Source organism: Delphinapterus leucas, chromosome 21 (assembly GCF_059928025.1).
Source record: "Delphinapterus leucas isolate spDelLeu-1000000601 "Yukka" chromosome 21, BTC_Dleu_Yukka2, whole genome shotgun sequence".
In the NCBI taxonomy this organism is placed as follows: domain Eukaryota; kingdom Metazoa; phylum Chordata; class Mammalia; order Artiodactyla; family Monodontidae; genus Delphinapterus; species Delphinapterus leucas.
Genome location: NC_143149.1, coordinates 24,011,052 through 24,036,459, shown reverse-complemented (window position 1 = coordinate 24,036,459; position 25,408 = coordinate 24,011,052). Strand labels below are relative to the sequence as shown.

General features: G+C 33.6%; 1 protein-coding gene across 5 annotated transcripts in view; it reads right to left on the bottom strand.

Moving 5' to 3' along the window:
- Positions 1-466: 466 nt before the first annotated feature.
- WRN (WRN RecQ like helicase) overlaps positions 467-25,408 on the bottom strand; it is a 128,027-nt gene continuing 103,085 nt past the window's right edge. For 2 of the 5 annotated variants that reach the window (XM_022571149.3, XM_022571151.3), the window contains 12 exons: positions 24,598-24,768; positions 24,424-24,521; positions 23,343-23,412; positions 22,438-22,514; positions 16,573-16,648; positions 16,232-16,344; positions 14,409-14,523; positions 13,340-13,471; positions 10,763-10,925; positions 7,280-7,494; positions 3,859-3,990; positions 467-1,239 (listed from right to left, as the gene is read on the bottom strand). In XM_022571149.3, the coding sequence (XP_022426857.2) occupies positions 1,120-1,239; positions 3,859-3,990; positions 7,280-7,494; positions 10,763-10,925; positions 13,340-13,471; positions 14,409-14,523; positions 16,232-16,344; positions 16,573-16,648; positions 22,438-22,514; positions 23,343-23,412; positions 24,424-24,521; positions 24,598-24,768 (1,482 nt within the window). In that variant the 3' untranslated portion in view covers positions 467-1,119. Of the gene's footprint in view, positions 1,240-3,858; positions 3,991-7,279; positions 7,495-10,762; positions 10,926-13,339; positions 13,472-14,408; positions 14,524-16,231; positions 16,345-16,572; positions 16,649-22,437; positions 22,515-23,342; positions 23,413-24,423; positions 24,522-24,597; positions 24,769-25,408 lie in introns of those variants that run through there. The other 3 variants (XM_089903744.1, XM_089903743.1, XM_089903745.1) reach the window with 3 other exon arrangements.

Genomic DNA, 25,408 nt, shown 5'->3' with positions numbered 1-25,408 from the left:
ACGGTCCAGTGGTTAAGACTCCGCACTTCCACTGCAGGGGGCATGGGTTTGATCCCTGGTCAGGGAACTAAGATCCTCCATACCGCACGGTGCGGCCAAAATCAATCAATCAATAAATAAAAGGCTTGGCAGGATACATGAAAGGGGTTAACTGATTACCTACCAGTGGAACTTTTGTGATTTTTTTTTTTTCACTTTTCTGGATTTTCTAATTCTTCTATGGCAAACATATATTTCTTTTTTATTAATGACAGTTATTTTTATTTATAAAAAAGTCAGTTAAATGCCATATGGTGAACTGCTTAAAGTTATATCAACTATGATTTACCCAATTCAGTGTCAGTATGTGTTTTGTATATTTCAGTTACATGTGCTACATAAAGAGGTATTAGAATCAAATTCTGACATCATCAAAAATTAAAGGTGCTCAAGGTAAGTCAGTATATGAAAGTTTAAAATACATATCTTTATAATATTCAGTACTAAGGACTTTTTATTATTATTTGAAAAATAATAGAAATCGTATATAACATACAAAGTGCATAGTTGTCTAGTGTAATTGGTCTTTGTTATATTCTTTCCTCTACACAGAACCCGAAATGTTTCATTTTCACTGGTCTGGTCCACTAATATCATTTTAAAATGTGTATAAGAGTTTCTTCTAACAATAGAAAAAACAATTTGTAAAATAACTATGCGTCCTTCATTTATAAGACAGAATTTTGGTAATACAGGAATATTACATATCACACACATAATCACTTACAACTGATAATCTGTTATCTATACGAAATCACCACACATTACATATTCCAAACATACTGCTGAAGTAAGTAAAGAGATTAGAAAACAGGGCAGTAACATGATTTCTTAAAGCAATCTCATAGGAAACTAAGATTCTGTTCGAGGTACTCACTCAGGCTCTCAGAAGACTCAACTTTATGTGAATTGCAAAAGGCTGTTTTAAGACACCAGCTGTTCAATAAATAGGTGAGTTTTACTTTGAGATTAGAATAATTTTTAAACAAAAATATTACTCCCCACTGTTTTCAGAAATGAAATACAGCTTCCCTCTTGTAACACAGCAAGACACACATAATTCCTCTGGCAGTTGCCAGTTCAACTAAAAAGACCCTTCTTTTTAGTTTTGGCCGTTGATTTCTTGCTGGCATCAGGTAAGGTCTCATTTCTTTTGACAAACCACCCAGGTAATTTTCTCTTTGAGGTTTCAGATGAAGTCTGTAGGAAAGAAACAGAAAAAAAAAAAAAAAATATATATATATATATATATATATATTTGTACTGCTGAAAATGTGTCTCAGTTGCAAAGTAACATAGGTTATTGAATATACACCCACAAGCCTTCCCTTTCCAAATAAAACAAAATAATGAGATCTACAGAATTTATTTCTGGATCCAAAAATAAACACATGAGAGACAAAATCAACTATATCATTTTTTTAGGCAATTACCTGCCATCCTGTTAACCTATTTTTAGACACTCAAGTGTAGACTCTCATTTGGAAAGGAAAGAACTGGATATTATTTCAGATCTATGTCCCATGGTGTATTTGCTTTAGCTTGGCCAAAATGGTGAATTGAATGTTCCAGGAAAGGCATCTGCCTAAGCATGTGTACACACACACACACACACACAGTTATATTAGGCATTTTAAAAAGCATACAACTTGTACATCTACAGTGGTAGACAGACTAGGAGAGTGGTTCAAGCATCATCAGGACCTTGCAGAGTTGCTGAGACATAACAGGTACTCAAAAAACATTTGCTGAATAAATGAAAAAAAACAAAAGGGTTCTGTTTCATAGACTCTTTTGAGAATCAGCTAAAAACTAGAGGTCCACTTATGAGAAAAAAAAGACAAACGTACACATGCACGATATTTTGCCTAATTTTAGGGGACCTGTGCACCAAATGAAGCTTCAGAACCCTAGTTAAAGGTCCCTGAAAACAAAATTAAACCCAAAGGCAGTGGTTGTGTACTTATTTTATCTGTACATTAAATTTTAATAGGTAATTTAATACCTATTAAAACTTTTAATAGGTAAGTTCTATAAGCTCAAAATGGTATTAATTTGTGTTATCTCAGCTTGAACTCTAGCTCCTTAAACCAACATGATGGAGAAATCATTCTAACATGACTATACTTTGGAATCTGGGAGAGTTAATTTATTTATTGGAACTATTTGAGGGCTTTAAGGTAAGGTGGTCTCATCTAAGTTACAATGTGTCTGTTAGCCTAAGGTATACCAGTATAATTTATTCCATTTCAAGAATGAAGACTACATCTATGAATTGTTCGTTAACTGCTTGCTATGTTTTATTATGTTTTCTGTGTTTAACAGTGGCTTCAAAATATTTAAAGGTGGGGAAAAAAGTAAAAACTCCTTGACAAAAAACTGTGTGACCTTATATTTTTAAAAGGTAAAAGCTGTTAGCTATTCCAACTTAAATAAATCCAGTGCCGAAGAAAGGGCTATTCACACTTTAGCAAAAGCTAAAGAAAAAAACCAGCCAAGATAGCAACTTCTCTCCCAGGCACCTATTTCCTCACAGGGAAGAGAAGACCAGGAGGACAGACGAGATTTATACACACTGTATGATATTACAATGTTTGACTTAGAAATAATAAGTATTAGGGATATAAAGTGGCACGGATAAAAGGCATTTGGGTAGAGATGAAATTGGCCCAGAAATACTCTTCCCCCCAGAATTTTATTATCAAAATTCCTTGCAGCCACAGACAACTATCATTGCTTGCAATCAGAGTTTAAGGGCAACTGGAGGAAGGAAACCAGTTAAAATTATAACAAAGCCAAAAAGTAAAACAGAGTACAAGATCCGAACAATAACAGAGCCAAGGAAAAAACCTGAAGTCCTGTTGTAGCCGTAGCCGAATACTATGGAATAAGCAGGGACTTTAAAACCAGACAGGCTCTGTGATGACCTAGATGGGTGGAATGGGGGAGGAGGGGTGGGAGGGAGGTCCACGAGGGAGGGGATATATGTACACATATAGCTGATTGACTTTGTTGTACAGCAGAAACTAACACAACATTGTGAAGCAACTATACTCCAATTAAAAATAAATATAAATAAATAAAATAAGCCTAAGTAACTTAAAAAAAAACAGAACTAGGTTTGAGTTCTAATTGAGTCACTTGCTACATGTATGACCTTATGAATGTTATTAAAGCCTTGATTTCTTCACACAGAAAAAGAGAATAATAGTATATAATACTGTAACACTGGATTATTTGGAGAGTTACAGAATATCAAAACACATCCTGATTTATTCTTGGTATTCATTAATTGGTAGCTAATATCATTTCAGGTCTTTTATCTCCTATAACATTTTTATATTGATAGAATATGATATTCAGCATTTATCCTATCATTATAAAAATGAGCTTATTTCATTGAGAAAGGGGTAAAACACTTGCTTACACTGAATGTATCTTTTGAGTCTCAACAATAAGTATCTGGAGGACTTTAATTATGAGGTCTAATAACAGGAACAACGCTTTTCAGTGACTATTTCCTTCATTAGTAGAAGGCTAAAATTCCCAGCAATCATAATAAAAATTTAAGTAAGTATTTACTTAAATTTAAGTAAGTACTTACTTGGTACTCCAAGTTCTATTAATAAGCCACTATCATTAAGTTGAGAATATAAAACGTTAACTCATTTGCTGATTATATGCACCCATATATATGTAAGCAAATACGTACATTATATTTGCATTTAATTTCATCTAAAAACTAAGATAAATCTAGGTATATTAGTTATCAAGCATAATATATTTGTCATGAAAACTATTTTATTAAATCAATTTTACCTGTAAATGAGAATCTACAAAGAAATCTTCAATTTTGGGATCGCTGAATGGCTGATTCCAGGAAGTTAGTTTTAGTGAATTTCTGTGACTCTCATCTTCCTGTGAAAAATCACAAGAATGTTTTCCTTCAACCTTTAAAATTTTGGGGGAATATGAAATAGTTACTACATGCACTATTTCCTTAGGAAAAAAACAAACTATGCCTAAAAAAGCAAAGGTTAAGAAAATTCATATTATTCTGAGGTACTCAATCTTAACAATGATTATCATAATATTACCCCCCCAGCATTTTTCCTGAGTATCTTAAAGTAGTTTATAAAAATGTTGTATGTTTTAATTTATAATGAAACTCAGTGGCAGGGCATGAGACCTCTCTCTCTGTCTCTCTCTCTCTCTCTATCTCTCTCTGGCAGTCAAGCAAAATAAGATGGAAAAAAGTGACATATGAGGAGAGGGTTCTGGGAAGATGGTGGCAGCAGCAGCGTAGTTTTTAATCTTTCTGAATCCCAGCATTAAAACAGATAGAATTAGGGAGCAAAACCAAAAATTCATCCTCTACATTTACAAAGAAACTAAGTTTATTAAAGGTATCCTCAGGAAACTGAAACTACAAGCATGTGAGGAAAAACCACCAACAGCCCTAAGACCTGCATGGTACAGCATCTGTGTGGGAGAAAGCAGAGGCAGGCAGTGAGGTGCCTGAGAACAGGAGAACCAAACAGCCCACAGGTATACACTGGAAAGGTTTCTTTGAGAACAGCATCTGAAAAGTGGGAGTGCCTTTCCCCAACCCAACAGCAGGCGATGGAAAAGGGTCCACAGCAGTGTCTTAAGTGACTAGAGCAGCTGGCACCTATAAACTTCCAGGTGAAGGCCTGACACTGAGAACTGCTGGGGTTAAATCAAAATCAAGCAGGACGGGTATAATAGAGGCAAAGGGAAGAGAAAGCCCAAGTAAAAGTAGCAGAACGGGGTATGTCATAAACCAAGTTTCCCTATTTTGAATGCTACACAAAAACAACAGGAGAGCTTTGGGAACTTGGAAAAACTATCCTGAAGCATGCCGTCTTTTGAAAGTGCAGGAAAACTAATGTCACACAAAAAGGAGCAACAGGCAGTTATGAGGTCAAATCTGACACCGACTTGCTAAGATATAGAAAACTGTAACCTCCTAAAATGAGCTGAAAAACATTAAGAAAATAATTCAAAACAAACATCATAAATTAAAATCAGAAAAATTCAAAAGTGAGGGGAAAAGCTCTGGAAAGAATTAGAAATAAAAGAAAAAATTATACAAGTGAATATTAAACTATAAAGAACATAGCAATAAATACAACAGATTGTGTCCAAACAGAAATAGAAGGTGAAAAAGAAGAAAAGTTTAATCTAAAGAGAAATGAAAAGCCAAAAAGAATTCATGAGAAGTGACAGATATTGTAGCTCAGTAAAGAAGATCCAACATATAGAGAGCAGAAATACGTTAAGAAGAACTACAAAGCAATGGGACAAAAATACTAAAAAGTAAAATTTTAAAAAACTTCCTGAAATAAACAAAAATTTTAAATCTACAATTTAAGAAAACTTTCCAGAAATAAAAAAAAAAACTACACATTTAAAGAATCCACTGTGTACCTTCGTATATTGAATCAGAACTACCATTATCAAGACATAATCTTCCTCCAGTAAACATAGGCATGACTGAGCTTGTATCTTAACCTCAGTCACAATAGATGTAAACCTAACAATGCATCAACTAATAAGAAGAATTTGTTTTGACATTATTTTTTATTAGAAACCTCATAATCATAAGATGAAATAGACTAAGGGATATAATCCAGGTCAGTAGAGAAGATGAAGGTTAACACATGAAGGATCCTGAAACCAGGCCTCCAACAGACTCTACAGTGTTCAGAGTAGCTTTCTATACTGGAAGGCAGACGAAAGAAAAACACTTTGGCTGGCTCACTCACCCCTTAATCTACTTCCTAGCCCCCATATTCTTGTTCCCCTAAATGGGGAAAAAGAAAAGGCTGAATCCGGTAGGCTTAATTTCCACCCACCCCCCCAAAATACCCCCACTCTTTTTTCAGAATATGATGTTATTTCAATAGGAGGAAAGCAATAATATTAATGTGTGGTTATAACAGTATTTCACTATAAATGTGCTTCAATATTCAGGAAAAATAACAAGTTATACCTTTTCCTATTGACATATACAGTTGGGAAAAAAATAAGGTCTTAGGCACCTGGTATAGATTTCAGAAATAAAAGGCTGGGAATAGCAGCCAAATTTCACTACCACCTGCCCAACGTGTATCTCCTTTAATGCCCTTTTTTTTTTTAAACATCTTTATTGGAGTATAATTGCTTTACAGTGGTGTGTTAGCAATGCCCTTCTTATAGCTAATTCAATTGCCAAAATAATGTAAAGAATTCCAGTTAATAAAATTTCATTAGGTTATCTAGTACATGACTATATACAAATCTAACTGAAGGACAGAATTTTAAAAGATCAGTTCCTCTTACTTTTTAAGCTATTGAGAAAAGGAGTTTAACTGTTGGAAATCCTATAAAGATTACTTAGAACTGAAATAAAGTCCCTAATTCTCTAATATAAATAGTAGCAACCACCTACCACCATGCTGAATTTATCATCTAGGAACTAAAGTAATTTTTGAGTTAATTATAGTTTTCACAAACTTTTATCATGGAACTTTAGACCTGGAAGATATAAAAGGTCAAATTTTCAAGTCTTTGCAATCATTTAGTAGAGTCACAATGTCAAAGAATAGTTATTCTCTGATGACTATTTATTTATCTCATATAACACACAGAGCAATAATATTCAAAGCATTTGATTTTAATAAAATATACCGTGTAAAAATAATACTAAACTCATGGTCTTTCTCTGATCATGCAAAAGTGCACTGGGATATGGCCAGGACCATGAGCAACAATTATCCTTGTACCTGAGAGATTCACTATAACAGGAACAGAGCCTGAGGAGTAACAGAATGATAGACAAATTCCAATATCTGGGGAGGTATATATCATAGAATTTGGTCTTATTTTCATTAACCACATAAACTACCATATGCTTACAGCCAATATTAAATATATACCTATGAAAGAAAGAGAATTTCCAGACTATATAGTCAATATAAGGTAGAGGTAAAATTTAAGCTGACATTCCCATACAATAAGCTAAATCGATGGACTATATTCCTCTTTTCCCGCTGTTTAAAAAATCTCTTTTCTCAGATCGGATTTATGAAAAGCAACGGAAATACAGCACCGAGATTTTCTAAAAAGTAACCCTCTATCAGAATTTATAACAGTTCAAAAAATACAGCATTCTGGTATTAAGATATGCAAATTGAACGATCTGACACTACATGAAAATTCTACATATAATTAACACCTTGGTATTAGTGCCCACTTCTTCCTTCCTTCTCTTAGAATTTGAGCAGCTCTCTTCAGAGTTGGGGAAACATCTCTTTTTGCTGGAATCACATGAAGACTGGCATAGCATCCTGTTTTCGCAGCCTTTTTCCAGGATCTCAGTTGCCATGTAGATAAGGTAGGTGTCAATGTTTTCAGGAACATACATTCTAATTAGTTTAATTTTATTTGTATCTGTAAAGGATGAAAAAAAAGATTTAAAAATAAATTACACAGAACACTGCAGAAAACCTATGAGCTGGAAATAGTGACATGTTTTGTAGAAAGGAAGGAGGAAGGTGGCCAAAGAAAATGTTCCTCTTTCAAATGCCTATCCCCTTACAGAACAGAAATGGAGTAAAACATGTCCCCTCACTCCTGCACCACCTGCACCCCTGCTTCCAAGACCCAGAGTCAGGTCAGGCTATCGACTCTGCTTAACTTTTGTTTCAAACCGTCTTTTGAGGGCTGCCCTGAGAATCAAAACCACCATCCACAGAAATTCCAAATATCAATTATAAGTTAATTTTTTGAAAATAATTTAGCCTTAAAATAGAAGCTAATCATACTTGTAAATAAGATGCTAATAAAAAGGATTCTTTCAATGGCTATCGAAGCATAACAAAACACGTCAACTATTTAAAATGCCTATTATTTAAATAAGTTTTCTGGGAAAGATATTTTATTTTCAGATCTTATTTGCCCTAACTTTCCACACAAGTAAGTGCTGAAAATATCTCTTGGAGAGTGAAATAATGAGCACTGCCTGCATTCTTTCAGTGCTTAGAAGAGATCATATTACCCCTGCTTTTGTGGCAGGTCCCTTGGAAGCCACCCTTAATTTTCTAGTTACATGCACATAAATAATGAAAGAACAAAATTATTAAAAATACTTTCCAGGTACCTCATTAAATACTTTGCTTCATTTATTATTAAGCATAGTTAGAATCTCAACTCCATAAAAGAAGCAGCTTAAAGTCATGTAAACATGGAAAAAACTAAAAGAATAAAAAGGTACAGAATTCCTTAAAATATTGTTACAAGGACGAAACCTACTTAGCAAATAAGATAGCATGAAAATAATAGATATAATTTCTCAATTCACAAATACTCTATTTTTAAGATTAAGATTATGCCATAATAAAATATAGAAAATTCTCAATTCAAGATTGTGCAAAATTTAAATGCCAACAAACTTGTTCATTAAAACACCAAATCACGTGATATGGCTACAGTTAAGTAAAAGGTGAAATATCATATCTGAATCATTAGTGTGGCATAGATATCTTCATTTCTTATTATAATTTATAACTCAACAATGTTTCCTCCCGTAAGAGAACAAATAGTATTTTATCAAGGAAAACTACGAATTCAAAAATACAATTTCACATCAATAAATGATATATTACAGACTATAACCATACAATCAAAAGAAATAAAGTTTAGAGCTCATGATACTTATCTTTCTCAATTTTGGTTTTGGAGGTAAATTGCAATAATATATTTTTTCGTATTATTTGTGCAACCTATATACAGTGTATTGACAGAAAGATGAAATAAGTGTTTAATAAGTATAATTTAAATTCCATTGGTCTTTGGAATTTCAATTTAATATTTAACTGAATGAAAATTTATTTGCTATACTCAGTGTATAATAGTAAAGACAATAGGGAAAAGGGAAAAAGAGTGCACAAACTCAGAGAATACTGCATACTATCAAACAGCTCATCAAAGATATATCTTTCTCTAAATCCTGAGAGACAATACATACATAAAGGAAAAAATAATTCTAGGGTATTAAAATCAAGAAGGCATCTGAGTCTTTGACTTTCTCTAAAATACTATTTCATTCTGCATTGGAGAAAGACAGGTTTTATACAATCCCAATTCTAACCCTGCAATTAATTACTGTTGTCCTTCCTCTTCCTTAATTTCTAGCAAAATGGTTGCTGAAGTTAGAAAGACTGGAGAATGACCAGGAGAGCTGGCTGGCTTCCTCACAAGATGACTCACAGCTAAGTGACCCTGGATATTTTATCGCAGTACAGGATCTGGCCCTCACGTTTTCAGATTTACAAACCTACTTTAACCTTAATAGAGCCACATTAACCAAGCTCACAAAATGCCAATTCATTAATTTCCAATTATGAATTCACAACTATCATATAGATAAGTACCCAGATTAGCAAGACTAGTGCATATTTTCCCTATAGACAGACCTACACGGGAAATCAAATCATAACCAGAAAGCTGTGATACAGAAGCAGAATTAGTTGTTAAGGTATCTCCCTCAAATAAGATCTTGACATAAGCTATCAACAGGCCCTGAAAACACTTGGAAGTTTCATTGACCAGGATTAGAAATTGCATATTTCTTTCCTAAATAGTTGGCAGTACAACTTTAACATGGTATAGTAAAAAGAGAAACTTCGGTTTCCTGGAACTAACTTAGAGGACCACTGCCCAAACTTGCCTCTGTCTCTCTCCTTGCCTCCAAGGTTGAGCAATGGAAGGAGAGATGGAGGTGTCCTTCAGTCAAGTCTTGCTCAAGCCTAGAACAAATGCTGCCTTTGAAGGTGACTTAAATACCTTTGTTCTGATCAGTTAAGTATAGTATTAACTGTGATCTGTTTTCCCTTACTTCTAAATCTAGGGGGAGAACTGTATACTCGTTTCTGAGTGGGAAAGAATTTGAGGTAATAAGTTTAACTATTTGCACTGCAGCTTTGGAGATAAGGCTTTTTGTATGTCCATTGCTCTGTCCTAACAGTCAAAAAAAACATCAGATTTACTGAATTATAACACACCTAGTTTACATTTGTACATTTAGGGTGTGAAAATCCTTCTAATCCACCTCATCTTTACTTCTGTAAAAAAGGGATCATAACTTTAAAATAGGCATATTTTAAAATTTTCTGCAAGGCAAACAAAAGGGCTTGATCTCCTTAAGCACAGTTGAGGTTCTGTAGCAAAGTGACAGGAGAAAACCCTTCTACAAGGGGCCCAAGAGAACTCAGTCCATCCCTTCAATGCCACAGTGCCTGACACTATTGACTGTATTGATGAGAAAGGCTACTTAGGTAAAACCAGTGACAGGGAATCAGAAAGATTTAGAAAAAAACTAAGTCAGTGAGCTATGGGGAATGAATGTGTTTTTTTCAAGTGATGAAGTAGAAATTAGAAAAGGATGAAAGAGCACTGTTTGGGGGATGGGTGTGGAAGTTGTAACCTGAAGCTGAAAAAAAAAGCCAGAATTTCTCAGACTCAGACTTCTCTCTGAGTGATAATGGGAAGAAAGGTTGTTTTTCTAAAACAATAAAAAGCATTACAAAAGTAAAGTTTTCATAGTAGCATAAAGGGTTAATGCGATCAGAGTGAAAAATATTAGTGGATTGCTTGTTTACTTCATCTGGGTTCAATGACTCAAGTCATTAAGGCTGCAGACCAAGGTCATGGTTATCACCTGAGTTGATGGGAGGGTTTCGGATAACATCAGCAATAATCTTCTGAATCTCTGGAGTCAGACCTGCTCGCTCCATATCGAGTGGGTAGCCAGCTTGCACCGCTTGGGACAAGTGCATGCCAACTGCTGCGAGAGGCAGAATCCTGTTCTCAGCTATACTCTTCTAGAGAAATAGCAGCAAAACAACCAGTGAGTTTTTTTTTAAGTTTCCACTGTACTGTGGGATACAAGGTTCAAAACCTTCAGGTAGTAAATGTTCACTGAGAAATAAACAGTGGACTAAACCTTCATTTAAATTTCTCATTTTAACTAATTCTTTAAAATGACTCACATGCTAGAACTCCACAGTTGCTACTTTTTATACTTATTATATTGAATAAAGCAAAATCACCCAGGTTTAGCTAAGAAATCAATCCTCATCCCTCTGTAATTATTCACCTTAAAAACCTATTAGTGACAGAGAGTAGTCATTCTACGTAAGTCTAATAGCTGCCACAACCTTTTAAAAATACAGTAAACTGAAACCCAATAATGTATATACTTGAAATAACACACGGTACTTCAGTTACATGAATTTCCAGGAAGACAAATCATAAAATGCTTAGCAATAACATAAGGCTCCAAATGTACTCTAGAAAAGGTTCTCAAGAAGAGTTTAAAAAGTGCTTTAAATTGGCTCTATTCATAAAATAATAATAACCACAATTTACAAGTGGCTGTCATCATTTGCCTAGCATTGAATTTAACATGAATTGTGCTAAATTAAGGACACTGTTACATATTTATGTAGCTTTTAAACAAATGTAGCTCCAAATCCATTTAAGATGTCTGTTAGATAAAACATTCTTTTAAACATTCAGAAAGTTTAGTCACTCAGCTCTGAATTATTTCATGACACTCTTTTTTAACACACCTTGAAAGTCTGAATTTGGACTGTATTTGTATGAATGCTGATATTTTCACAAAATAGAGCATTTAAAGCAATATTTTCATCCTTCAAAGGAAGGTTTTAAGTTACTTTCACTAAATGTCTACACTTTTTCTACTAGAAGATGTGTACCATGTGTGCATAATATCAGGGTTATTTGATACCAGGCATCGTATTACCTAAAACTAATTGTATTATTCCTCCTGATTAATTAGTCCTTAGGCATGTTTAATTTTGCGGGTAACTGGCAAGACCCCCTCAGACTCCTGGGATGTACAGATAATTACACCACAATATTTCACAATAATATACAACCAAATAATAGCAAAAGACACAAATGAAGATATACCACTCCTCACATTTTTAACCATGAATATGTAACATAATACATGAAACTTCATATCCTGGCTAAGTATGAGAATACAATTTATTTTAAAAATTTGGAGGCTATTCCATATTTTCTTAGTAATTATATACAGTTATACCATACATATTTGGTCAAATTGTGTATATACAAGCATGTTTTACATGTACATGTAAGTTACTGTTTAAATAAGAGAATGAACTTAAAATTCCTATTTATCATGTAATATGTTTCAAAAATAGTTCAATGGAATTATTTGGTTCTTTGTGTAATGGCTTTTGTACTTTTAATTAAGGAGTTTGGCTATGTAAGTAGAACATATATTAAGTGACTACGATAGGCTATGGACTGTTTATTCTTATTTATATTGGATATTAACCAGAATAGAAAGTGTGTAACATAGCCTAGTGGATGGAGAGACAGAGAACAGGAAAAGCAGGCCCTGGACCATACAGCCTAATCTAAACCAATTTAACATCAGAGAGGACAGGAATGCAAATTAGTGAAACTTAGCTGGAAGCCTCATTCTGTCCCTATTCCACTAAGATATCCTCTTCATTTTGTATATTTAAAAACTCTCAACAGCCTTAAGGACTTATGCCAAAACAATGAAGAAACATTAAGTATGGCCATTTTTCACAGTAATCAGATTTTTTTCAAAGAGCATCAAGCAGACATGGTTAAAAAAAAAAACAGAACATTACACTAGAGGAGATAGAGTGAAAAGCAATTTTGTTTTTTTTTTTAACTTATTTCTAGCTTCTTCGACATCCTTCAGAGATATTCTATGCACTTTTGTATACATACCCAAGGATATGTGAATATATAAGCATGCAAATATATATACATACACATTTATGTATGTTTTTCACAGTGCTATGCATCTTCCTTTTTTTACTTAACAATGTATCTTGGAGATTATCTCTTATCAGTACATACAGTAATAGTTTTTTAACTATTAATCCCATTAAAAAAAAATGGAGTCTTAAAATATGGCTGCTCCAATATCCCTAAGCTATAAATGCGTTTATCAGTACCTCTGATACAACCTCTATAAGATAATCATGGTCAAACTATACTTGCTGTTTTTACTTAATTATCAGAAAAGGGCTTAGCAGAAAAAGCAAATGACATTCTGTTCTAAAATTAATTATAAAATGAAACCACATAAAATATTGTAGGATTAGAAGAAATGTATCCCAAGTCTCAACTTTGATATTGAAAAGCTGATAAAACACGTTTAGATAAACTTAAAAATTCCCTCTAACTTGAAAGTAACACTTACCAAACACATTTTCTTTTCTTGGAATAAAGAATATGTGATGGCTGCAGACTGTGAAAGTGAGCTTGCTTTATTTTTCACCACCAGACTTTTCTTCTGTTCTTCTTGTGGTTTTGTACTTGAAAAGAGGTCTGTCTACAAAATTTTAAATGTAGCACAAATGATCAAAAATAATATCAATATAATGATTGATAGAATATCAACATGATCATTAGCTATCGGCGAAAAAAATAACACAAATAAAACCTCTAAGGAACAGCTCCAAATTCCCTTTTTGTGAGGAGCTCAAGAAGTTTTTTTTATTTTTTACATATTGATTTTAAAAGGTAAAATAAGGTTAGAGGGAATAAGTTTTGAATAAAATATTTGTAATTACAAACATGGTTGTAAAACTAGAAATTCCTAGTCTTCCCTTTAAGCCAATAAGAGGGACTAAAAATGAACTATAATGTGGACCACTCTGCCTCTAAATTAGTCCCCTAATCCCCCAGAAGTGAATAGTGAATGAATGAATGAAGCTTTAATTTCTATCTACATTTGAAAGTAAAATAATTTCTTAGTCTAAAATACAGTACTTATTCAGATTTAAAAACGAAACCTCTCAACAAAATAAACCGACATAAGCAGGTTTGACAACTATTACTTCAGAATCATCTTAAAAATTAGGTAACTAGTGGTTATCAGTGGGGAGAGAGGTGGAGGAAGGGGCAAGATAGGGGAAGGGAGTTAAGAGGTACAAACTACTGGGTATAAAACAAATAAGTTACAAGGATGTAATGTACAGCACAGGGCATATAGCCAATATTTTATAATAACTTTAGAGTATAATATATAAAAATATTGAATCACTATGTTGTACATCTGAAACTAATATAATATTGTAAGTCAACTATACTTCAATTAAAAAAAATAGGTAACTAACATGTTTTTATAACTGATTTACTATAGAAACTATCTGATTCATTTTCTAAGTGTCCAGCATAGAAATGAAAAATGCTGCTTTTGAAGGGTGTTTTGTAATTGTCAAAAAAAGTTTATTCTCTCAGAGCTCCTGCAAACCATAGTATTTTACCTGAAGACTATTTATTTGACAGAAATGTTTGATGACTTCCAACAGAGGGGCCAACATTGTAGCTTTGCCTTCAGAAACACCATCGATCCTTTTCACATTTTCAACTGTAGTAGGTCTGTCGTTTAAAAAAATTAAAGTCAAGAAACCACTGAAACGTTACCACTCCAGCAACACAGCTAATAGATATTTAGCTTCAATACTGACACTCAATAAACATGGATTTTTTTCCAGCAACCAAAAACAATGTATAAAAGAAGTAATTGTGTTTTATGATTCTTAGAGGACAACTAAGAGGCTAAGAAACTCAGAAGAAAATCTCATTCATTATTTACAAAGTTTTTACCTGTAACAATAAACTAGCTAACTAACTACTTCAGGCTTTTAATATTTCTTATTGTGTCCAATATGAAGAGAATGTCTGATGTCTTCTTTCTAAAAATCTGCCAATCTAATGATTACTCCTTTTCCTTTAAATATCTTCACTGAATATTAAAATGTGGTCTTTGAATATTTATTTTTAATGAAATAATTATTATAAGGTATATGCACTATGTAACATTATTAGAAAATTCTTCTCTAAAGTAACATCTCTTGAATGAAATTTAGCAACAGAAACAATTTTTGAAAAGGAAGTATACAAGATGAGTACAATTACCAAGCAACAATTCTTTGGAAATAATTTCTTCTAAATATTTATTGACCACCTAGTGATTATTAGGCATTGTGCTAGGTACTTTGGAAAACACAAAAAGATGAGGAATATAACATCTTCATCACAGAGTTTAAAATCTAGAAGACACATATACATGAATACCAATAATAACAAAAAAATAAATAAAGCATTATGTAATAAGTGCCATAGAATCATCTTTTAAATTTACATTTAAAAGTCCTTTATGAATTCCACAGAAGAATCACTTTGCTGATAAGAACATGGAAGGCTTCATGGAGCAAATAACAATAAAGCCAGATCTTAAAGGATTTCCTAATAGGAGTTTTGGGAAATCAAGGAAACTACAAGTCAGAAGCAACATTGTAAATAAGTATATCGAAGTTGAAAAGGAGACAAACAAATGGTAAACAATCTAGGTAAGATTAAGCATTAAAATTCTGTGACTCAGATGGAAAAGAAGGTTTAAGTCCATAAATGGAAGGCCTTGAGTTGTGGGCTAAATAAGTTAAGACAGTGGGAAACTAGTTAAGCAGAAGTACAACATGATAAAGATTAATTTGGTATTCATATATCAGAGGTATTTGGTATTCATATATCATATTCATATATCAGAGAGAGAGAGAGGCTGAAGAAAGAGTAACTAGTTAGAGGCTTTTGCAACAGTAAAAGGATAATGGTCTGAACTACCATGGTGTCACTAAAAAAAGAAAAGCACAGACAGACACAGAAGAAACACTGAAATGAAAAAGTCTAAAAACTATATAATAAGAGAAAGATGGGAATATATGTTAGAAGAGTAACAGTAACATCAGAGGTATTAAACAGGCGTGACTAGGAACATGATAGTATGACTAACAAAAATAAGGAATTCAGAAGGAAGAGTTTTGGCATTTGCATGAAATGCATGTACAGAGGGTTGGTGGGTAGTGAGTTAGATTTTATATACACTGGATCTGATTGCTGAAAACAGTTGGTTTCATGTGGGACTAAAGCTCAGTGAAGAAACAGATCATTGGCAGCAACATGGGAGATTTGGGAACCACCTCTTGGATGTGACTGCTGGAGCCATAGTCATATTATCGCTAAATGATGTATTTTACAAATCTATTATGTTAGAAGAAAATAAGTTAGAAATATGCAAATAGTTTACCTCATTTGGGCCATATCCACCAGTATCTTATTTGTTGCCAGAATAGCTGGAGGAACATTCATTTTATTGGCATGTTTCTGCCTAGCTTCCACCAATTTGCCATATAATGTAGTCTGAACGAAAAGCAAAGAAACAACATTTGTTTAAATGTACTTAGAAAAATCCAGCCCTTTATTTTTAGAGCTTCAGATATTACATTTCCCCCTTAGGATGAAAAATGAACTGTATCTTAGACTCTTAGCTAAAGAACAATTTTTAAAATACTGGCAAGAGAATTTTAAGCATGCATAGACTCATAACTATCTTCTCAAAAACGAACTGCCTTTTTACAAAAGCCATACCTGAGTCTCCTGCTCTTTGGCTGAAATAACAGGTTCTGAGGACTTGTAATATTTTCCTGGTGATGGCACCATAATGCTAAAACATTTAAAAGAAAAGAAATAATAAAAGCTTTTCTTTCTCCAAGTTCACTTTTTATTTTGCCCCCAAAATAAGAATATCTTTCCAAATCAATATTAACATTTATTTGTCACAATACCAGTAAGGCAACTATTACTTAAATGACAGCCTAGATTTTAAACATTTTGTATCAAATACATTCATTATAGAGGTAAAGTTAAAACTATAATTTGAGTCAATCACAAAATTGGTGCAATTAAGAACAGCATTTGCCTCCTCCTCATCAATCAAACACTTTGAAAGAAACTACTCCTTATCTATACCAAAGTAAAATTTTTTCTAACCAAGAATGATACAATCTATAATTCTTCTTGTGATAGCACTATTTTTTGGCTGTTGAGGAACATTAGCATGGAATTAATCAAATTATTCACATTTTTCTTCAGAATCAAACTAAAAAAAAATAAGCCAAAAGGAATAATTTTGCCTTTGACGCCTCAAAAGAAGAATTTAAAACACCCAATTAGCAATTAACATGGTATGAAAGGCGCAAGACAGCAAACTAGATAGAAAACCAGGTTTTACAAGAGGCAACTTCACGGATAAATTAATTATAAAGAGGAAAAGTTACAAAAATGAAATTGTATAGAATAGCCTATGTAAAAGGTGTCAAATTTAAATAAATTTCTGCTTTTGGGGGGGAAAGAGAAGAACATGTTTGATATTTAAGAAATGTTTATAAATTTCCCTGTTTCAAGAATTAAAAATTTACAGTGTAAAGTAAGACTTAATTTTTACAATTATCAGATTTTATCACTAGAATAAAGAGATTTGAACATGAGGAAAGAAAACTCCAGTTCAAAGAATTAGTCATAGCAGGTGACTCAAGACAACTATAAATTTGTTTTAAATAATAAGATATTTACCTTTATCTTAGTATTTATGGAAATCTTTATACTAATGGACTATTTGCAAATTGGTATGTTAAATTATTTCACAAAAAAATTTTATTATCATATATACTGGCAAAATTCTGTGTAACATATCCCTGAAGCAGAAAAATATGTGGAAAATGTTTTGCCTGTGAATGCTATTACAAGTGCACAGAAGAAAAGTACAAAATATATAATAAGGGACCTCCTGGTGGTGCAGTGGTTAAGAATCTGCCTGCCAATGCAGGGGACATGGGTTCGAGCCCTGGTTCGGGAAGATCCCACATGCCGCGAAGCAACTAAGCCCCTGCGCCACAACTACTCAGCCTGTGCTCTAGAGCCCGTGAGCCACAACTACTGAGCCCACGTGCCACAACTACTGAAGCCCACTCGCCTAGAGCCCGTGCTCTGCAACAAGAGAAGCCACCGCAATGAGAAGCCCATGCACCGCAATGAAGGGTAGACCCCGCTCGCCGCAACTAGAGAAAGCCCATGTGCAGCAATGAAGACCCAATGCAGCCAAAAATAAATAAAAATAAATAAATTTATTTTAATAAAAAGGAATCTCAGTAAGTCTGGAATAAATTATGATAGAAAAATCATGAAAATCTTTAAAAAAAACCCAAAATATATAATGAATATCATTGAAGAGATAAGTGGAAATCTTGTAACCATGAATCAAGAAAAGATTGCTATACATGATTAAAGAAAGAGAAGAAGAACAAATAGTTCTTAGAAATTAAAAATTTGATATCTAAAATTAAAATGTCACCAGATGGGAGAGGATATAAAGTCAAGGAACTCTCCAAGAGAGTATACAAATAAAAACATTGAAAATAGGAGAAAATAAAAATTAATAATAGCTTACTCAGCCATTAAAAACAACGAAATAATGCCATTTGCAGCAACATGGATGGACCTGGTAATTTTCACACTAAGTGAAGTAAGTCAGACAGAGAAAGACCAATATCATTATGATATCGCTTATAAGTGGAATCTAAAAAAAAAAGTGATACAAATGAACTTGTTTACAAAACAGAAACAGACTCACAGACTTAGAGAATGAATTTATGGTTACCAGGGAGGAAGGGTTGGGGAGAGGGGTAGATTCAGAATTTGGGACTGACATGTACACACTGCTATATTTTAAAAAGATAACCAACGAGGACCTACTATAAAAAAAAAATTAGTAATAGGAACACTAAACAAGTAAAGAAAATAAAAAAGAGAATTATTAACATCAAGGAAAATTAAGAGTGGTGACCATAAAAACACAGATTGCCTTAGTGTTATATAATATTTGAGTAGATACAATAATGTAAAAACAAATTATTAATTTGACCAAAAATTAAAATATAATTTTGTTCTAAGGAAGGCGGGGGTGACATTGATGGAGAAGAAATGAAGGAAGGGGATATGGGAGACAAGCCCTAATTTACCATTATAGGATATCAACAGAAAATTTCTAAAACTGGTAAGTCAAAAAAATAGTAATCTAAGCACGTCACTTAGAAATACGGAGGCAACCTCATACCTGTCAGAATGGCTATCATCAAAGAGTCTACAAATAACAAATGCTGGAGAGGGTGTGGAGAAAAGGGAACCCTCCTACACTGTTGGTGGGAATGTAAATTGAGGCAACCACCATGGACAACAGTATGGAGTTTCCTCAAAAAACTAAAAATAGAGCTACCATACGATCCAGCAATCCACTCCTAGGTACACAGCCAGAAAAAACAAAAACACTAATACAAAAAGATACATGCACCTCAATGTTCACTATTTACAATAGTCAAGATATGGAAGCAACCCAAATGCCCATCAACAGACAAATGGATAAAAAAGATATGGTGTAGATACATACAATGGAATATTACTCAGCCATAAAAGAGAATGAAATTCTGCTATTTACAACAACATGGATAGACCTAGAGAATATTATGCATAGTGAAATAAGTCAGGAAGAGAAAGGCAAATACTGTATGATATCACTTGTATGTGGAATCTAAAAAATAATACAAATGAATGTATATGCAAAACTCACAGGTTTTGCACCAAAGGGAAGAGGGAAGAGGGGAGGGGCTAATTAGGGGTATGGGATTGAAAGATACAAACTACTATATATAAAATATATAAGCAACAGGGGTGTATTTTATAGTACAAGGAATTGCAGCCATTATCTTGTAATAACTTTTAACGGAGTATAATCTGTAAGAATACTGAATCACCTGAAACTATATTGTAAATCAACTATACTTCAATTTTAAAAAAAAGGAAAGATGAGGTATTGTCAACAATAGCCCTCTTTCTTAGCCTTTTCCCCATTTTTTTTCAGCCTTTCAAGGAGAAATGTACAATAAATATTAATAAAATATATGCTGAAAAGGTGTTTGTTTTTTTGGCCGCACTGCACAGCAGGTGGGATCTTAGCTCCCCCCAGACCAGGGATCGAACCCACGCCTGCTGCATTGGAAGCACAGAGTCTTAACCACTGGACTGCCAGGGAAGTCCCAAAAAGGTGTTTTTAAAAAAAGAAATATGGAGGCCAATACCATAGAAACTGGTCAGAAGATCTGAGGGTGACTGCTTCTATAGAACAAAACAAAGTGGGTTTGAGAAGGGTGTGAACTGGTGTGCTTTGTTATATGCCTTTAAGTCTCAACTGACTTTTAAAAACATTCACATGTATTATTTTGATGAAAATTCAAATGAAATTTAAAATAATAGTTATGGATATGTAAGCATCCTTTTCACTTCTGTACACTAAGCCCATATATTAAAATTAACTTCTGGACCACTCGACAGTTGTCTCAAACTTAGTATGTCTATCACTAAACTAATTTAACCTCATCCCCTAAACACGCAGCCCTTCAAACCTGTCTTCCTCTTACATAGCCCAGTGAAGGAAATGGCAGCACTCACCCACCATCAAAGACAAAAACCCAAGCTTCACAGTCAAGTTCTCCATCTTCCTTAACCTGCCTATCTTTTCAATCACCGAGTCCTAGCAATTCCATCTCCTAAATATCTTACAAATCTCTCTCTCCCCACCCACTGCCACTTCCCTTGACTAATCTACCATAGCCTCTTGCAAACAACACAACAACAGCCTCCCTATTTGTGTCTCTACAACTATGATCCCCCTGCAGTCCATTCCCTCCACAGACAGAGTCATCTACCACGGGTCGGCATGCTAGGGATGCACAGGCCAAATCTGTCTGTTCTGGTAAGGCTTGTAGTTAAGAATGGCTTCTTCCACATTTTTTAATAGTTAAAAAAAATCAAGAGGAAAACATTTTGTGGCATGTGAAAATTATATGAAAATCAAATTTCAGTGTCCCTAAATAAAGTTTTATTGGAACACAGCCATACTCATTCATTTACATATCATCCATGGCTGCTTTGAGGCCACAACGGCAAAGCTGTGTAGTTGAGACGGAGACCACATGGCCCTCAAAGCCTAAATTATTTCCTATCTGATCCTTCATGTTTGTCAACCCCTGTTCTCAACCATAAATTTGATCATGTCACTGTTCTGCCTAAAACCTTTCCTTAGTGCCCAACTGCTTTTATGATCAAATCGAGTGCTTGAAAGGAACTGGATATTTGAGACCCTGTTCAACTCTCCAGTCTTAAATTTTCCCACTCCCTTGCTTCCCTCTATCAGGGAATTGCTAGCAAACTGCTGAACCCCTCAATCATGTCATACCCTCTCTTGCTTTCAGGTTTTAGTACGTGGACCATTCCTCTGCTTAGAAAACATCCCTTCACCTCACCCAACTGCTACTTAAGCCTCAAGTGTCACTTCCAAAGTGTTTCCAAAGTGTTACAACCCTGGATTGTAATTTTCTGTTCCCTTATGTGTATATCCCACTAGAATATAAACTCTGGGAGGGCCAGTGACTATGTCTCTATTATCCTCCACTGAATCCCAGTGCCTAGAATAGTACATGGCACAAAGAAGATGCCACAGGGAATGTTTAAATGAAGAAATGCTTCAGCATATTGAACAGGTATATTGTTTTGCACACTCCTTAAACCTTTTGTTTACATTAAACACAGTATATATATCCAAACAAAAAGAAATTATTTGGGGTGGAATACTGGTATTATGGTAAATGTTTCTATCAGATCCAAAGTAGTATTACCTATCTAAGTGAGCAAACCGTTAAAGAACAAACCATTTTCTTTCACCTGCTATGTATGTAAGTGTAGTCCACTTAATCTGTGCGTATGTCCTAACAAGTTCTTTAAATTCTCCATTTTCAGACCTTCTGTAATTCTGTACATTCTCTACACTTTTAAGTCAGAAAGTCATTAAGCTTGAAAGCACAATAGGTGCATTACCTTTATTCTCTACCAACCCCAATATCTACCATTTTATGTTCCCATAAGATCTTTTTTTTTAAATGGAGTGGGAATATATATATTTCATACAAATATTATATAATAATAGTGTTTAGATGCTAGAGGTTGACAAATATTGTTCTGAAAGTCAGCTCTGTTATTAGATGGATGCTCCTAACAAGTTAGTTAACTTCTTAACCTTTAGTCTCTTCAACTGTAAAATGGGGATAAATAATAGTAGCTAACTCATAGGTTACTGTAAGAATTAAATGAGATATTACTTATAAAATGCTTAGCATTTAGCACAGAGCCTGGCAAATAATAATGTCCAGAAGTGTCAGCTATTAAATTAATATTAAAACTATCATTTCATAAGTCTGCTTTAATAATTATAATACTAGAGGCTTATGTTTTAACTTCCTTTTGCCAATGAAATAGCCCAACATCTGACAGACCTTTCTCTCTAGGAAAGAATGAGAAAAAGTGCAAATAAAGTGAGCATAGAAAATAAAAATGTGAATTCTGTACCTTTTCTCAGGAATGTTACTCCGAGAAGAAATTTTATCACGTGCTTTGTAAGAATACATCTTATACAAGCTGGGCTGCTTTTAAACATATAAAGGTCCATTCAAAATAAAAAAGAGAGAAGTTTCAAAAAACTTTTAAAAATGAAGAAAATAAGATACAAAATATTACAATGATTTTTCCTTCTACTAACCAACTCATCAAATAAATCATCTGAAAATAAGCTCATGAATTATCAACTTCTAGGGCTCTAAGGGCAGTTAGAAATGCAATGTAATAACCCATTCCTCCCAAATCTATAGAGAATATATGATCAAAAGAATTCTTAGAGACATAGCAAGAGCCAAAGTCACAAAAATGATTCAATTACATTGTGTATACTTTAATAAAGCAGAAAAAGTTCACCAGAAAATTTAATTCAGCACATTTGTCCATCACCCCATCACCCTAGTATCCTCATTAGTGGAAGTCAGCCTGTGGATAAGTATTTAATCTGTAATTACCTAAGATCCAAAACAAAGCAAGAAAAGGTGTGTATGTGTATGTGTCTATGTAACTGTAATGAGAACATTTAGGAATCAAGCTTATTTTTCCATCAACTAAAAGTATTATAATATCCAAAAAAAGATATTATAAGAAGTGTTATAATATCCAAGCCAAATGAGTTATAAAATAGGCTTAAAAGAAAAAAAATAAACATTACTTTCTCAGATACTCCTGTTCTATTAACCCCAGAAATCATATATTGCGTATTTTATTCTGTTCATATCATTTCTCTTTCCACATTTTATATCTTGTTATATATGGCATTTTCCTCTTTGAGTGGAAATAAAACAGAAAAATTTTAAACAGGAGTTGCATCAATAAAGAATGAAACAATAAGAACCATCTCTTTAATAAAAACAAACCTCTGAAGTTAATTCAATTGGTACTTGATTAGAGGAATGTTGCTCAGTGCCGGAAGATACAGCTTTAGAACTGAAAAATAATAAAATTAAATTATCTCAAATGTTAAAATGTAATTTTCTAATACATGAATCATCACACCTCCGCTCTTAGAAAGGCAGATAAGGTTATAGTACTCTTTTAGAACTGATGCTTTTTTAAATTGATTTTTCCCCTCCAAAGAGCTTAAGCTCCTCAAAGTCTAGATTTAAAACTCTTTAAAGTTTTTTAAGTTTAAAAGTAAAACTGATAATCTAAAGTACAACATAATGGTTATAGTCAATAATGCTGTATTATAAACTTCAAAGTTGCTCAGAGACTAGATCTTAATTGTTCTCTACACAAAAAAGAAGTGCTATTCAAGTGATGTGATAAAAGTGTTATCTAACGCTATTGCCATAATCACAATGCAATATATAAATGTATCAAACCAACACTTGTACACTTCAAACTTACACAATGTTAAATGTCAATTATATTTCAATTTTAAAAAAAACTGAAAAATGATCGATAACATGTAAAGGTACTAAAAAGTAGGCAACACGTGTATTCCCTCCCTGTCCTCTATACATAAGGAGGAAATATGGTATATAGATTCTTCAACATTTACCTCAATGTTGCTTCTTTATTTTATTTATTTATTTATTTTAATTGAAGCATAGTCGATTTACAATATTGTATTAGTTTCAGGTGTACAGCAAAGTTACTTGGTTATACATATATGTATGTATGTATCTATATTCTTTTTTTTCCTGATTCTTTTCCAGTATAGTTTATTACAAGATACTGAATATAGTTCCCTGTGCTATACACTTCTTTAATCAGCTTTCTAAGTACTATAGTCATCTACTTCCTATTCACCAAGACAGTGTTCTTTGATTTATCATTCTCCCTACTGACTCCCACACCAAATTGACTAAAAGAGGTATGCAAAAATGATTATCTTTACTCATTTTACTTTGTGTGGTACCTGTAAATTGGTACAAAATGAATCATTTAAATAACAGAAAACCCAGAAGTTAAAAAAAAAACTGAAAAATGAACCTTGGTAGAAAAAACTCCTTTGGACACAATTCTTCATTAGCTTGAAGGATAAGGCTCTGAGGAGATTCTGTTTTGGCTTTAGCAAGCCAATTTCTACCCTATTGAACACAAGAAGAATCGTTTAATGCACAGTGAGAAAATTCAATCAAACAGGCAGACTTCTACATTGTTTACCTTTTCTGTAAGGGTGCAAATCTTTACAAATTTGCTTTGCCCAGGAACTTCTACCAAGAATCCCTCAGTTATGAGCTGATGGGAAAAAACCTTCCACCAATTCTCTGTGTGATCCTTGCCAGTGCCAAAGAAATTGTGACTGCGATATTTATCTTCAAGACGCTGGGAATTCTGAAATTAGGCATAAAATCAATTTCTTAAAATGTTTATTTAATTAAACAGGAGATGTAAAACACGAAATCGTCTATTGATTCTTTGGCTTTAACACTAAATTTCAGCTTTAAAAACCTACGGAATTTTTATACCCCTCCTGCTTGCTCTGATTACTTAAGTCACAAATAAATACACTCAAAATAATGTTCCTTTTCTGTTTTAAATAATGGCAGGAAATTTCATATATAAATCACATGCATTTCCCAATGCATAGGTTTGGATATATTTGGAATACTTAACCTTTGCTATTTAGACCTTTTATTAACATACTCACATTGTTTGAAAACTGTGATCATAAATCTACAGCTCAAGACTTGAAGCATGGGTGTTAAAGGCAGTGTGACCCATAGCTGGTAATCAGTGAGTGCAGTGCCAAGACTCAGGTTTCCACTGCGTTGTTGTCATTACTGTGCTTTTTGTCCGTGATGTTTCAGCAAAGTTTACTTAATCATTTCTGATTTAGCTGCTTCACTGAGATACATCAGAAAAAGCAGGTGCATGCTAGACAGTTGATGCTTTTGAGATATTCTTCCCTAAGTGACCAGAGGATTCCGATCGGAGACTCTTCATAGCCATCAAGGTCTAGAAATATTGGGGA